Source organism: Anabas testudineus, chromosome 7, assembly GCF_900324465.2.
Source record: "Anabas testudineus chromosome 7, fAnaTes1.2, whole genome shotgun sequence".
Taxonomy (NCBI): domain Eukaryota; kingdom Metazoa; phylum Chordata; class Actinopteri; order Anabantiformes; family Anabantidae; genus Anabas; species Anabas testudineus.
In genome coordinates this window covers 8711490-8726229 of record NC_046616.1, presented here as the reverse complement: position 1 = coordinate 8726229, position 14740 = coordinate 8711490, and the positions used below count along the sequence as shown (strand labels likewise).

The 14740-nt window shown below is 38.8% G+C and overlaps 1 protein-coding gene across 1 annotated transcript in view; it reads left to right on the top strand.

Annotated features, from left to right (window-relative positions):
- LOC113167168 (NLR family CARD domain-containing protein 3-like) overlaps window positions 1–8848 on the top strand; it is an 88262-nt gene extending 79414 nt beyond the window's left edge. The window contains exon 7 of the mRNA XM_026367582.1: window positions 8148–8848. Within this exon, the coding sequence (XP_026223367.1) occupies window positions 8148–8188 (41 nt within the window). The 3' untranslated portion in view covers window positions 8189–8848. The remainder of the gene's footprint in view (window positions 1–8147) is intronic.
- Window positions 8849–14740: the final 5892 nt, after the last annotated feature.

The following is a 14740-nucleotide window of genomic DNA, read 5'->3' as shown; positions in this document are numbered from 1 at the left end:
AGAGAACACAGTTTTGAGGAACTCATTCATCAGTTCTTTCCAGCTATGGAATCATCAGAAATAGTAGACTACAACAAATACAAAATTCTGGTTGTTCTTGATGGATACGATGAATGTCGCCTTGACCTTGACTTCAGTGAAAACACAGTGTGGACAGATATGACAAAACCAACCTCAGTGAAAGTTCTACTGACCAATCTTATCCAAGGGAACCTGCTTCCTGAAGCTCAAATCTGGATCACCTCCCGTCCTGCAGCATCCAATAATATCCCTGGTGATAAAGTTGACCGGGTTACAGAGGTGCGAGGATTCGATGATAACCAGAAAGAAGAGTACTTCAGGAAGAGATTCAGTGATGAACACCTGGCTGAGAAAATCTTATCAAATGTCAAAAAATCAAGGAGCCTTTACATCATGTGTCACATCCCAGTCTTTTGTTGGATCACCTCAGAAGTCTTGGAGGACTTTGTGAGTCGAAACCAAGACGAAGGGATGCCCAAGACTCTGACTGACATGTACATCCACCTTCTTCTTCTGCAGTGCAGACAAGCTAATGTTAAGTTTGAAGATGAGGCAGCTGATGGTTCTGAAACAGATTCATGCTGGAAATCAAGAAACAAGGAAACAGTCCTGTCATTGTCAAAACTTGGTTTTATTGAGCTTGAGAAAGGGAACCTACTCTTCACTGAAGACAACCTCACAGAGTGTGGTATTGACATCACAAATGCTGCCGTGTTCTCAGGGTTATTCACCCAAATCAAACGAGACGGCCGTGGGCTTTACCAACAGAAACTGTTCTGCTTTGCACATCTGAGCATTCAAGAGTTTCTAGCAGCATTTTATGCATTTTACACATTCAATGAAGAAGGTCAAAATCTGCTAACCATACCTACTTCAACAAATGCAGATTTGCCTGCATTAGACTTCTACAAGACAGCAGTGAACAAGGCCTTAAGCAGTGAACATGGAGACTGGGACCTGTTTCTTCGCTTCCTGCTTGGCCTGTCTCTGGAAACTAATAAAATTTTTTTTCAAGGACTACTGAAAAAGACAGAAAATACCGAAGAGACCAACAAGAAAACAATTGAGTTCATCAAACAGAAGATCAGAGAAGAGAATAATGATGATGAAAGTGCAGATAAAAACCTCAACCTCTTCTACTGTCTGAATGAACTGAATGACCACTCTCTTGTGAAAGAAATTAAAAAGTACCTGCAGTCAGAAACAACTGAATTTGGGAAGTTTTCTTCTGCTCAGTGGTCAGCTCTGACTTTTGTGCTGCTGACATCAGATGAGAAACTTGATGTATTTGATCTGAAAAAGTACCCGAAGTCAGAGAATGTTCTTCTGGGAATGCTGCCAGTGGTCAAAGTCTCCAAAACCACTTTGTAAGTACCTTCAAATATAATTGCTTTTGAAAATATCAATTTTATAAAAAAAAATATAATTTTTAAATTATACAATTACAAAATTATAAATCTTGCTATGTTGTACGAGTTGGCAGAGGAACTTGAATGCAAACCACTAAGTAATCAACAAGTAATGTGATAATAGAGTAAATAAAAATGTAAACACAACATGAAGCATCTACAAGGGTACAAAATTATCCTTAGCGTGGAGTGAATAATTTTTTAAAACTTCAAGAACAGTCTCACAATAGTGAGCAAGAAATAACTAATGCGCAGGCAAGAATAAAAAAAAATGCAGTAAGACACTCAGTGGGGCAAATGTTTGGCTCTAAACAAACATTTCAGCAAACATGGCAGCAAAGCAGTGCAAGAGAGCATAGATCTAAGAAAAGGAGAGATGATGCCATATCAGGACAAAGGGCAGGTGTGGCATATAGTTGAAGATCATAAATCACACAGAAGGACAACATAATCGCAATACTAATGACTCTATAACAATATAAAAAACAAAAAAATCGTAACAGCTATACACTATTCCAAAGCGGAAGTCTGTTTCAAAGCAAACTGGGCATTTAGGAGCAGAAAAAATTACCGGACATCCAGCTTTTCAAAGCAGAGAAGCAAGACTTTATTTTAGTAATCTCAGAAGGTTCATCAGCCTTCACAGGGAAGTTAAACTGCGTATCATCTGCATAAAGGTGAAAGTTAATTCCTTGTGTATAATTTGGGCCATCTGTGAAATACAGAGAGAAAAGAGGAGAGAATCAAGAACTGAGCCCTGAAGTACTCGTACCTCCCATCAGCACATGTTGAAAAAAATGTTATCATTACATAATTTTAGCATGTGACAAAAATAAAATCTTGCTCAGTTTACCATTCAACTGTATTGTAACCCAAATGACTTACAAATTCAAGTATATATTTCCTCTTTTGTTAGGATGTTAAACTGGCTCCAGCTATATTTTAATGCTGTTTTAGACCCTGCCCTCTAATACCCATGTAGATTTGGGTCTATATATGTCCTGTAATAGCCTTGTTTCATGATTTGATATCAAAGTCACCTTTGGGTCCTATGCTGGTCCACTGTTGTCAATAGTATATATGGACTAAGGTTGGGCCAAAATGGTACATCTACATCTACAAATAATCCTCATACCTTTTCTATTCACTTGGACAATCTACAGCACAACATGGTCCAATGTAAACAACTGTCAGCACCACAACATATGAGTAACGTTCCCATGTGTAACAAAAGACATACATAACAGACATATTTTCCCAATTTAAAACAATTTTAACACAGTCAGAGATTGTCTGCTTATCTCTGGTGCTCTTTACTTGACCAAGTTAGGAATGAGAGATCACAAGTTTGTTCCACTAATAACTTAGTACCTTTTTCACAGTGAATGTTTCTCACAGGTTTTATGATCACAATTTTTTTCACAGGCTGAGTTGGTGTGAGCTTACTGAGGAAGCCTGCAGAGGCCTGACATCCTCTGTCCTCACAGCATCTTCTAACCTCACAGAGCTGGACTTGAGCCATAATGACCTTTTGGATTCAGGTGTGGAGTTCATTGCTGAAGGCTTAAAGAGCCTGAACTGCAAACTGGAGAAGCTCAAGTGAGTGTACACTTCATTTACTCCACATTTTATTGTGAGCAGTAAAAAAGTAACTCTGAATAAAAACTCAAAATAATAATCTAATCTCATTATCATTGTATGACAATGAGATTGTATGTGATGCTTAGTTAAAATCAAATGTGTCTTCATATAGACACTAGTGGACTGAGAGCGAGTAAATGGTAAATGGTCTGCACTAATACAGGATTTTACTACCATACTGGCTCTCAACGGACTTTAACATTTCTTCTCATTCACCCATTCTCACACACAGAGACAAATGACAGAGCTGCCATACAGCTGGCCTGACTCACCGGGGGCAACCTGGGGTTCAGTATCTTGCCCAAGGACACTTGAAAATGTTACAGGAGGAGTCAGGAATTGAACCACTGATTCCATAATTGGTAGACGACTGTGCTTCCTTCTGATGCACAGCCACCAGGGAAATTAAACTCTCCTTTACACTATGTTCTCTTTATTTTGTATATGAGGACACACTTACCTACATGCAACCTGTTTACCCAAACCTGTATACTATTATTAGTGTTACTATATTATATGTTTTTCAACAAGATCACGTGTGTGTATTTTTGATTTGCAGGCTGGCAGGTTGTCAGGTGACAGAGAATGGCTGCTCCTCTCTGTCCTCAGCTTTTAAGTCCAACAAGGCCTCTGTTCTGAAAGAGCTGGATCTGAGTTACAATCACCCAGGAGTTAATGGGGTGATGGAGTTGTCTGAATTTCCAAGTTGGAAACTGTGGTAAGTTAACATGTCTGCATTTGTGTTTATACGTCTTTATATACATTTATACACATCTGTAGTGGTTATAGTGGGTTGTCTAAGAGCAGATTATAGCTACTGAGAGTACATCTACACAAGATTTAACAAATTAGAAAATGGACAAGAAAACCACTTACACTAAACTTATGTTGGTCCAGAATGATATTAAAAGTGGTTTGTATTATTGTGACAGTTCACTGTATTTATTTAAAAACATCATTACATAATTTAATTAATCTTTTCACCTTTAACCTAACCCTGGGTTTTTTCATCTAACTGGAGCCATAGTATTATCACTTCTATCTTTGTGATTTTTGCCATATGGTGTACAGCAGGCAAAGATTGTTTTGAGTATTCAACTGTACTTTTTTGGCTCTCATGTGTTTACTGCTGGTGTCGCACGCCTAGGATCCGACTCCATTGCCAGAGACTGCACAACACAAGAGGACAAAAAATGAAGGTTTATTTGCAATAAAGTTAATGCAAAGGATGAATGTCAGAAAGAACGTTGTCAGGGGAGTATGGTGTTCTAGAAGAGGAGACAGAGTTAGATTGAGGCTGGCTGGTTGTTGGGTAATGTTTATATTGGAGTACTCGCTCGAGAGGCAGGGGGAGAGAGAACCAGTGAGGAGTTGAAGATTGTGAATGTAGTGGAGCTTCCAAGATGGCTGACAGCAGAATAGCACATGCAGACTGGGAGCAGAGGGGGAATTATGTGTTCTGTGGAATGAGCTATGTAGCAAGCACAAAGGGTTAGTGCAGGGGTGGCCAATCCTGGTCCTCAAGAGCCACAGTCCTGCATGCTTTCCAACTATCTCTGCCCTACCCTCTGCTGATTACATGGATCAGGTGTGTTCAGCCAATCAAAAGCAGGAAATGCAGAGATAGTTGGAAAACAAGCAGGACTGTGGCTCTTGAGGACCAGGGTTGGCCACTCCTGGGTTAGTGAAATACACAGTTTACAGTTCTTCAGAAATTTGTGGTGCAGAGTGGAAAACCAATCCCAGGTCATAAACAGTAGGGCCTTCCAAGCACTAATGTGAAGCTAAAGCAGGTCCAAACAACAATCCAGGTCAACATTGATAGGCTACACTGAGAGCAGAGATCCAAGAGCAATGTCAGGAGACGGTCCAGGTCATACACAGCGAAATCCAACTCAGGGACAGAACAGGGAAGGAGGCAGAGGGGAGCAAGAACAGGTCAGGCAGAAAACACTCACAGTGACGAAGGGCAGAGCAGAGGCAGGTCAGAACAGAAGGCAGGTCTGGTTAGGGGGAACTCAGGCAGAGACAGGTTTCAGGTCAGGCAAGGTTCGTAGCCGATAAGCAATCCGAAGATAATGCTGGATAGTATTGTTCTCAGGTTGATGTGAGACTATCTGACAAAGAGGAGACTGACAGACCTGCTAATAAAGGGACAGGGGAGCAACAGGTGCAGTCAATAGGCAATCAGCAGTTCACCTGACAGAGGAGGGAGAAAACAAGGAAATCAGGGTCAAACAGGCAGGAGGAGCTGGAATTATGACAGCTGGTATGAAACACCTTACAAAGCATAAGTATAGTATTATATAGTGAAAGTATAGTATTATTATCCATCCGTGTACCTATCCATTTTCTTACGCTTATCCGGAGCTTTGTCTCTGGAGCAGCAGTTTAAGCAGGGATGACCAGACTTCCCTCCCCTCTTCAGCTGAGGGACTATGTCCAAGTTGAGGTGTCCTCCTGATGAGGCGTTCTGGGAGCATCCCAAACAAATGCCCAAGCCACCTCAGCTGACTCCTCTAGATGTGGAAGAGCAGTGACTTTACTGCCTGGGGTTATTCTTATTTGCCTCGATTAATGAGGAATAATATGTAGTTCTAGCTCTACTGAGGGTTTTTTTTATATGTATTATTAAACCAATCACTGGGACACATAATCCTAGTTTCACAATATCTGCTTTGATCCTTAGCCATAATTACAAAAGTGCACACTGTAACAGCCTTAAATTGCATGTAAAAAAAAAAAAAAAAGTATACAAAGCAGGACACACATTTGGCACACATGGATTTATAAACTCACCATTAGATCTGGAGTTGCCGGATAATTTGTTAAATCTCCTCAATACTACATTATTCCCCATTCCTTTCACAGTTTTCAGGTTAGATCATGTACTAACCAGCTGCGCATGATGACCCTTGCGATTGTGCACCATTTTTCATCTGTGATCATTAAGATGTTCCTTAAGTTTTTTTTGCACATGGAGGTAGAAGTTTCAAATGTGACACACAGTTAAATAAACAGCTTTACACTAACTATCCATTACAGACCTTGTGAACTAGATGAACACAAAACTTTGTAGCCAGACAGCCTCCATGCGTCTTTCTGCTCCACAAGTCTTTGTGGTGTCAATTTGTGCAAGGACTGATCTGATGTCTTCAAATGAACCAACAATGATAGCAACAGTTGCCAGATGTCCTGTCCAGCTTTAGTCCAGCAATCGTTTTGGTTTTGAACCTGTGTATTGTGTGAATACAGCAGGTTTACAGAAAACATTTTAGAGAGTATTGCATGTATTAAAGACGTCTCTGATAGCTTATGTGTGGACAACAACAAGATGCAACTGATGGTTCAGGCAGTGCACATACACCACCTTGCAGCCAAGTCTTTCTTGCAAGCCCTGCTGGACACCATGCCTTCTTGACATCATGGAGGCCTCAGCAGACTCTCCTTGGTCAGCTCAAACAGAATGATATCAATAATGATGCATGACCTAAATTTGCAGTGGTCATTACAAGTGGTTGTTCTTTTATTGCTTCTTCATTGAAAAGGAATAACTATCAAAATATTATCTTTTCCTCTAGGATTCCTTTTTCATCTAATTTGTTGGTGAATTGCTTTTGTCCTGTTTCTTTTACAATTGTTTCAGATACAATGTTGCTCGTTATGCAGATGAACCCATTTTGCATCTCATGGCTTGTCTGAGTGATGTTTTGGGAGAATGGTTTTCACAATTTGAGTAAAATGGGGGTCTTTTCAAGATGGGGAAAGGTCTACTTACCCCTTCTGACATATCACCAAATACATCTAATTTCCCTCTAAAAATGCAACTGATGTGAAACTAGAAACTTCACCACATCAATAATTCTAGATTTTTTGGAGCTGATCTAAATTAACTAGTGTAAAGATTTGTTTCCCTTTTCTCCATACGCTGCAATTTTTCTTTCCACAAACTAGAAAAACAGACCAAATGTTCTTTAGAAGTCTAGTGTCTGTTAATTCCCTTATTGGCTTCTACTGCATGTTTACAATCAGTGAATCCTTTGGTAATGAAAGCTGGATCACATTTTAACTGAGAAACCACTCTCTATAATGATACTATGGATACACAAATTACCTCTTCTAAGTACCAAAGAGACCTGAGGGATACAAGTAGGACTTTCAGAGCTTCATCTGTTGCTAAATCACTTGGGAAAACGTCTGTGTCCATTTGCTGCTTAACCCCGGCAGCACTAGTGTCATCAGGGATGCTAATATTACCTCCATCGCAGCTGGCTGTCAGAGTCAGATGTGATTACTGAGTTACTGTTAGTCGAGTCATTAGCCTGAGCTTGGCGTTCCTTTACCAGACACCTCCTCCAACTCTACTGTGGCTTTTTCTCAATGAGGACGCTTTTCCTAATCACTTTCTGAAATGCATTTTCGTTTAACTGGTAATAACTTTATAATACTTTTAGTAGCTGAGTTAGTTTTCCTTACCTCCAAGAAAGATTTAAGACTTTTTAATATATTGTATTGTTTGTGACACGTCTGTCTTATTTTTTTGCAGTTTTGACCATGGTGGAGAGCATCGGTTAAAGCCAGGGCTGAAGAAGTGTAAGTATTTTATTGGAGCTGATTTCCATTTCTTCATTACAGCTGAATACACTAAGTCTTCTGATAATATACCAAACCTCATTGGCAATATAGAATGTTCTTTTTTATGATATGTACTTTTTGTCATGAGACAACTTACCTGTTGGAAAAATGCCTGCTAATTTTAATCCTAAAATTGATTTAAAAAAATCAGAAATGTCAATATCTACCTTTCTTAAAATGTTGTGTTAGTTTTGTGTAAATTGTTGAAGTTTTCTTACCACACTGATGTGAGTATTTGTTTCTCTGTCAGATGGTGTAAATCTGAAGTTTGATGAAAACACAGCCAGCAAGAGGCTCGTTCTGTCTGAAGGAAACAGGAAAGTAAGAACTTTAAAGAGGGTGGAGGAGAGGGTGTCACGACCTGACAACTCAGACAGATTCAAAATGAGTCAGGTGTTATGTGATTGTGATGAGGGCCTGACAGGAATCTGCTACTGGGAGGTAGAATGGAAAGGCACGGTTGGCATCGCAGTGACATATAAAGATGTAGGTAGAAAATGGGACAGAAGTGGTGGCCTAGGGTGCAATGAGAAGTCCTGGAGTCTGCTCTGCTCCAAGACTGGATACACCGCCATACATGGGAAGTTCTCCCAAACTATTGAAAAGCCTTGTTGTGAAAAAATAGCAGTGTTCCTGGATACAGAAAGTGGTATTCTGAGATATTCCAGTATTTCTTCAGGAAAGCAGGAGCTCATTCATGAATTTAAAGTCAAATTCACAGAACCACTGTTTCCAGGCTTCTGGTTTAAAAGGGGCTGTGTGACTTTGTGTGAGTAAAGTAAAAGATAAACTGTAGTGATCACTGGATACTTAACATGTCAAGAAATACAACTTTTTTCAGACATCGTGTTCACAGTATCATTCTGAAACAGGGCAGCAAAGTTTTATTTACTTATTTGAGTTTCTTCATCCCATTTCTTAGTATTTACGTACAGTTTTTTTTTATTAAAGTGTAAATACACATTTTTACTCATGTTTCAAGGTAATAGTTATAAAATAAAGCTATATATATAAATATAAAAAGATATGGTTTGTTAGTAGAGAACTACTGTGATAACAGACTCACAAATTTTTCTAGTTTAATATGAGACATGGATGCAAAGGGGATCTAACTTTGGAAGATTTGTGTAGTCACTTAGACAACAGTGACTACAAATGCTATGTAAAAGATAAAAACTGTGTGCTTAGTCTACTTTTACATAAATATATTCTCCCTTTAAAATTTAAATGCCTACATTAAATAAATAGTTCTTTGTTTATTGAGCTAAACTGAATACTGTACACCTGTTTGTATGTGTGTACTGTACAATGTGTTTTTTTTATCTGTTGCTGCAATTAATTTCAAAAGTGTCTTTTTTTAAATATAGGTATATTAATACTTTTTAAATATTTCTGATTTTTTTTCTGTGTTCTGGGAATAAAATAATAATAAAATTGCAAATCTTTGCATTGTGTTTTTATGTAGATTTCCGTCATTGTCCCTGTCTGTCTCTCGCCTGCTGTTTTTGTCTGTTTCTACCATTTCTTCTGTCATTTTTCTGTCACTCTGTTTTCCACAGTTTCATTTTTCTGTCCCTGCCATAAATGGTCCATTTCCTGTTCTCTGTTTCTCCCCTCTGCTCTCCCTGATTACTCTTCTGGTTCACCTGTCCACTCTCTCCACCCTCCTCAGCCCCAATTGCCTGATCTGTTCCACCTGTGTTTTGTCTTTCTATTTAGACACCTCCCTGACTTCACTCTTCAGAGTCCACTCTCCATCATTTGTTCCTCACCTGTCTGTATTGTAGACCTGGACCTGTTCGGTCCCTGATTAGTCTTTTAGATTGTGAACTGTAGATCTGACCACTGTGTACACCGGCCTTGCTGTTTTCCACCGTCTCTGATATTTGGACTGTGAACTTTGAACTCTTTTTTCTTATCAAACTGTGTTTTTGTTCTGTTTTTGTACCCAACCTCTGTTTTGTTTTTTTTCCCCTGGTTCCCCTCAGTGTGCCTTGTTTTGTTGTATAATTATCTGCCTCCATTACGTCTACGTCACTCAGAAACTCCGGCTCACTAGTTCTTCTCCCTGTTTCGTGTTTAGTTCTCAAACACAGACATTTAACTGTTAATTTAACAGTTAATATGAAAGGTTCATTTTATGTATTTGTGCTTTTTTCACAGCTTACTGTATTTGCATTTTGGCATGATGATGATTTGAATGTGATGAATTACACCCGTGAATGAGGCTTGAATGAAAGCTGGAGAAGGCGCAGAGGGAGGGGGAAACTGAGAACTGAAAGGACACGTTTGGGACAATATAGCAGCCGGTGCACGGAAGGCCTCTTTGCACAAGCGGCTTCATTGTTGGAATAAACCCAATTCTTGACCAAATCTTTCAAGGGGCTGAAGAACTCACACACACACAACATTTATTTGTGGGCCCACATCAGAGACCTGATAGAAACAACAGCCTCATTCGGTTCATTCAGAATCTTTCCTGTTTGTGCTTCTCTTGCACTGTACTATTGACCTGCTGCTCCTAATTGGCAACACATTCAGAGAGCCTCACGCTCTCTGTTGGGTTCTGTTTCTGTGCCTGAAGATCTGTTTTGATTAGAGATCCACTTGTACAACCCTGAAGCTGAATGCATGTTGGTGCAGGTTTGCTGAATGGAGACATGGGACTTTGTGAATGTCACTGATTTTAAATTGACGAACCTGAAAAACATAATTACACAAAAATTACTTGACCTATTTGACAGAAATAAGAAAATGAGACAGTTTATTACTTTAAAAATAAAATAAAACATTCTCAAGAGTCTGCAATTGTGACCTGAACAAATCTATTTAAATTCTACAAATCTGTCGTTACATAGAAAAATGACATGACAGCATAGACACCAGACCAGATAAATGTTTTCATCATTGAGCTGTGAACCAGCTGGAAAAACTTCACAATAAAATCTGTCTTTTGTTGAGGACATCATGTCTTTTCATTCTTCAATATTTGTATAATGTTGGCACAAAGAACAAAGGCCTCTGATTGTAAATGCAGTTGTTAATGAATACATTTGGCACAAACGTGTCAGTTTAATCAATTTTCGCTGTTTATGAGTTTCAGTAATATGGAAATAGTGTGAACTTCACAAGACAAGGATGAATTCATAATTAGCAGGTGCGAAACAGTTGCTCCCTGACTAAAGTATAGTAATTTAAAAAACTGCGGCTGATTAGTGTAGTGGTAACGTCACTATCTCCCATGTGGGAGACTGGGGTTCAAATCCCATGGCCTATCACCAGTAGGGGTCCTTAGGCAAGACCTCCTCACACTGCCTACCAGCTAAGGAAGCACTTTTTTTTCAGAAAGTAGCAGGTGTCATCTACAACATTGTGCAACAATTTATCCTAACCTAACAGAGCTAATCAAGGTGAATGGGACCAGGTGTATTCTCCTTTACTTTTTTACATCAAAACACAAAACAACAAACTTTAACATCTCGCTGAAGTCTCGTCTTAGTTCGTTTTACATAAACCCCATTTATGAAAAGGGTCAAACTTTGATTTACATCGCCAGCCACATCAGGACAGCTTTAACAGTTCAAGAGGAAGCTGTAACGGCTGTGTGATTTAGTAAGGTGCAGTAAAGTTAATGCAACTGAAGCATTTAAAATATTTCAACCCTGACATTGTGTTAATGAATGAAAATAAGGGCTTTCAACACCCTTCACTTCTACCAATTCATAACCCTGCCCTGCAGCCTAGAAAGACAAAGTGAATTAGAGTCTGAGTGCAGTTATTCAGGTATCACATTTTTGCATTAATGTGTGTGTGTGTGTGTGTGTGTGTGTGTGTGGCTCTAGGGTGCAAAGTGTGATTTAAAACTATGGATATAGCTAACAGAAGTAGAGTGAGTCTTATTAGCTGTATTTGTACATATGTTTGTGTGTGTGTGTGTGTGTGTGCGCGCGCGTGCATGTGTATCACAGCTGTCATTTAATCCATCCATCCTCAGGTTGCTCTGCTCCCACCCTGTGCGTCCACTCACAGACCAATCACATTGTGCATTTCTCCACCTTCCCAGGATCCCAGGGACCCAGGGTGCATGGCTGCAGGGCGTTACCATGGCGCTGAGGTGATGAGGTCACTCCCCTTTGGTACTTCAGTGATTAGATGAGAGTTGATGGAGTAAGAGTGAAAGAAAAGGGGGAGGAAGAGTATTAAGAAACAATTGTATGTGAGTGTTCACGTGTATTTAATATTATTTAATTACGAAAACCTTCATTTGCCTTGTGATTAAAAATGCTTGTTTCATGGTCTTATATAGTGATTGTGACGTGAGAACATTTCGAGTGGTCCTGGTCGAGTGGCTACTAGATGTGTTCTGCTTTTTTCTACCCCTCATCTATTTGTTCTCTTGCAGTCTGTTGTCTACTAAATCTCTATTTTATCATTTTCTTCTGTCAGACACATATGTGGTGAAGCCTGTTTGTGCCTGTTTGTTCAGTGACACACTTGATTTTCTACACTGGTGGGCTTTACATGCTCATTACTCATATTTAGTGTTTGGAAAGATATAAATTGTGATTCATTCCATACAATAGCTGCATCTGCTTCTCTCGTTTGCCATATTGCCCTTCTCGTTTTGTATTTGTTCTGCTGCATCCTGTTTTCTCTATGAATTTATGACAGAGGTTATCACAGGGCCAACATGTGTTTCCATGTATCGGCTCCACCTTTTCATGTGCAGCACATGCTATGAACATACAGCAGTGAACTTTTATTTATGATCCACCATTCAACACACACACAAACACTTGTTGAAAGACACAGAGCACAGACAGTGCGGGCAGGATGGAGATGAGAGCTGAGTGTTAAGGGATATATGAAGAGTCCTGTCACACACATTCACACACAAACACACCTACAAACACATACATGCACACAGTTGCGTCTATGAGACAGAGTATGATGTGAAATGTGCCTTTTGATTCATAAACATGCATTACCCAATAATCAAACTGGCACAGTAAAAATTAAACCCTGTATCTTCTATATATATATAAACAAAACATTTAGCATTATTTAAGAAACTGTGAAAAAATCTGGTTTATTATTGATTAGTATATGATTACATGGTTTCAAATGATCCCCAATATATAAGATAATATAATATAACATTAAAAAAACATGACTGTAAGGCAGATTGTATTTAGAAATATTGTGAAGCTTCACGTCTGTTCAGCACTGTCATATTTATGTATACATTTTGCACTTTGTTGTTATGATTCTCTTTGTTGTGACTGGCTTCATTTAATCCAGATATCTCAAACATATGAACAAGATTTATCGCTCGCAAACCGATGCACAATTAATGTCTCATGGGGTGAGATACAATGTAAAGTCTTGCCAATGACAGGAAACTCTGGAAAAAGCTCATTGTAAAATTATGTCTCTGAGGAGAAAACGGGTGAAGAAAGACACATGCTTGATTTTCCTAAACAGCACAACTGTACAGTTCAAGCTCCAATGAGCTAAATCGGACCAGCTTTACCCTCCACTACGCTGTCATGAGCAAATTTTGATGATACCAGATGTAAATATTGAGTCATAGATTTTTATGTGGAGTTTAGACCAGAAAAGTTGTTAGGATTAACAATACTCTTGATCCTCAAAAACATTTTGTTCTTGCTCCCTTCTGTAAAACCAGATGTCAGAAACACGGAAGAAGTTTTCTTCTTTTTTAGAGTTAAAATGTGTAAAGAATTGTTATTGCAGTAATAACATTTCAGTTAAAGCCTAGTTCTTAATCTCAAATACTTGATGTGTACACTTGTTTGGGATGTACTTGATGGAAGAAACTATATTTACTAAAATGATTTACCAGATTAGCTTTAGTCAGCATAAAACAGACTTTTGGTTAGTGACAATACTTTGTGAGGGAGTAATTAACACTGTTTTGTCTACATGGATGATGTGCAGAGTAAAATAATGTGATATTAGTAATATAATACTTTAACATTATTTGTATCTGCTGTTCTGCCTGTGGTTTTGTTAAAGCAACTAAATACTGTGGTGTTTGCCTTATTTATAAATGAAATATAACATGCTCCATTTTGGAACCATTAAGTATATCACCAAGACCAAATACCAAACAAATGCAAATGCGCCATCTCAAATTTGCACCTTCACATTGTGCATTGAACTCCTCAGCTGATAATATTAATAAAAGGAAACTGCAGCTGGTAAGAATCACAAAAGTAATCTTAGAGTTCACAGAAAATTTTCAACTATGGCTACTTTCCAACTGATTAAAACAATGTGGGCAGCGGAGAGATGACTCAAAGACACAGTCTTTGATTAACTCCGATAAAAAAAAAACACAGTCTGCAACCTGGATTATCTTTTTCACTAGTGCTTGTTGTCCAACATTCTTCCCCAAACTGTCATATTTCATATAGCAGTTTGAAGTAAGCAAGAATCAACTGTGCATGAGCGAGATCCTCATGCAATAGTTAGCAGTTCGGGGAATTTGAGAGTCCAGCCCAAACCCAAAGTTCAGAGGATTGGTTTAAGCAAGTTCAAAAGAGGTTTTAAACCTCATAGCTAAACAGGATGAAGATGATGATTCTGGTGCAGTTTGTTGCGTCTTTGGGCAGAAATATGGGTCAGGAACAAAGAAAATTACAGAGATAAGACCAAAATAAATTTGGTTGGAGATGGAGAAAAATCCACAACATGTAGATGTGTTCTTGACATTTTGGATTGTAGCCAGAGTCTCGTAGAATGCATTCAGTCTCAATTATTTATCCCATCCTTCCTGCTTTCCAACATGATATCCAGTCATTTACATGAGCATGACCACTGCAGAGCCACAGTCAGGATGTGAGTGTGTGATGTGGGAAATCAACACTTTCCTTGTGTATCTGTTTCCTTCAGGTCGCTTGTGTCAAACGTAATAATTAGAGTGTCTTTCCATGACCACTGCTCTGCATAACTACTTCTTTTCTTCTTTCTCACTCCCACCCTCTCTCACACACAGTGTTGATTACCCG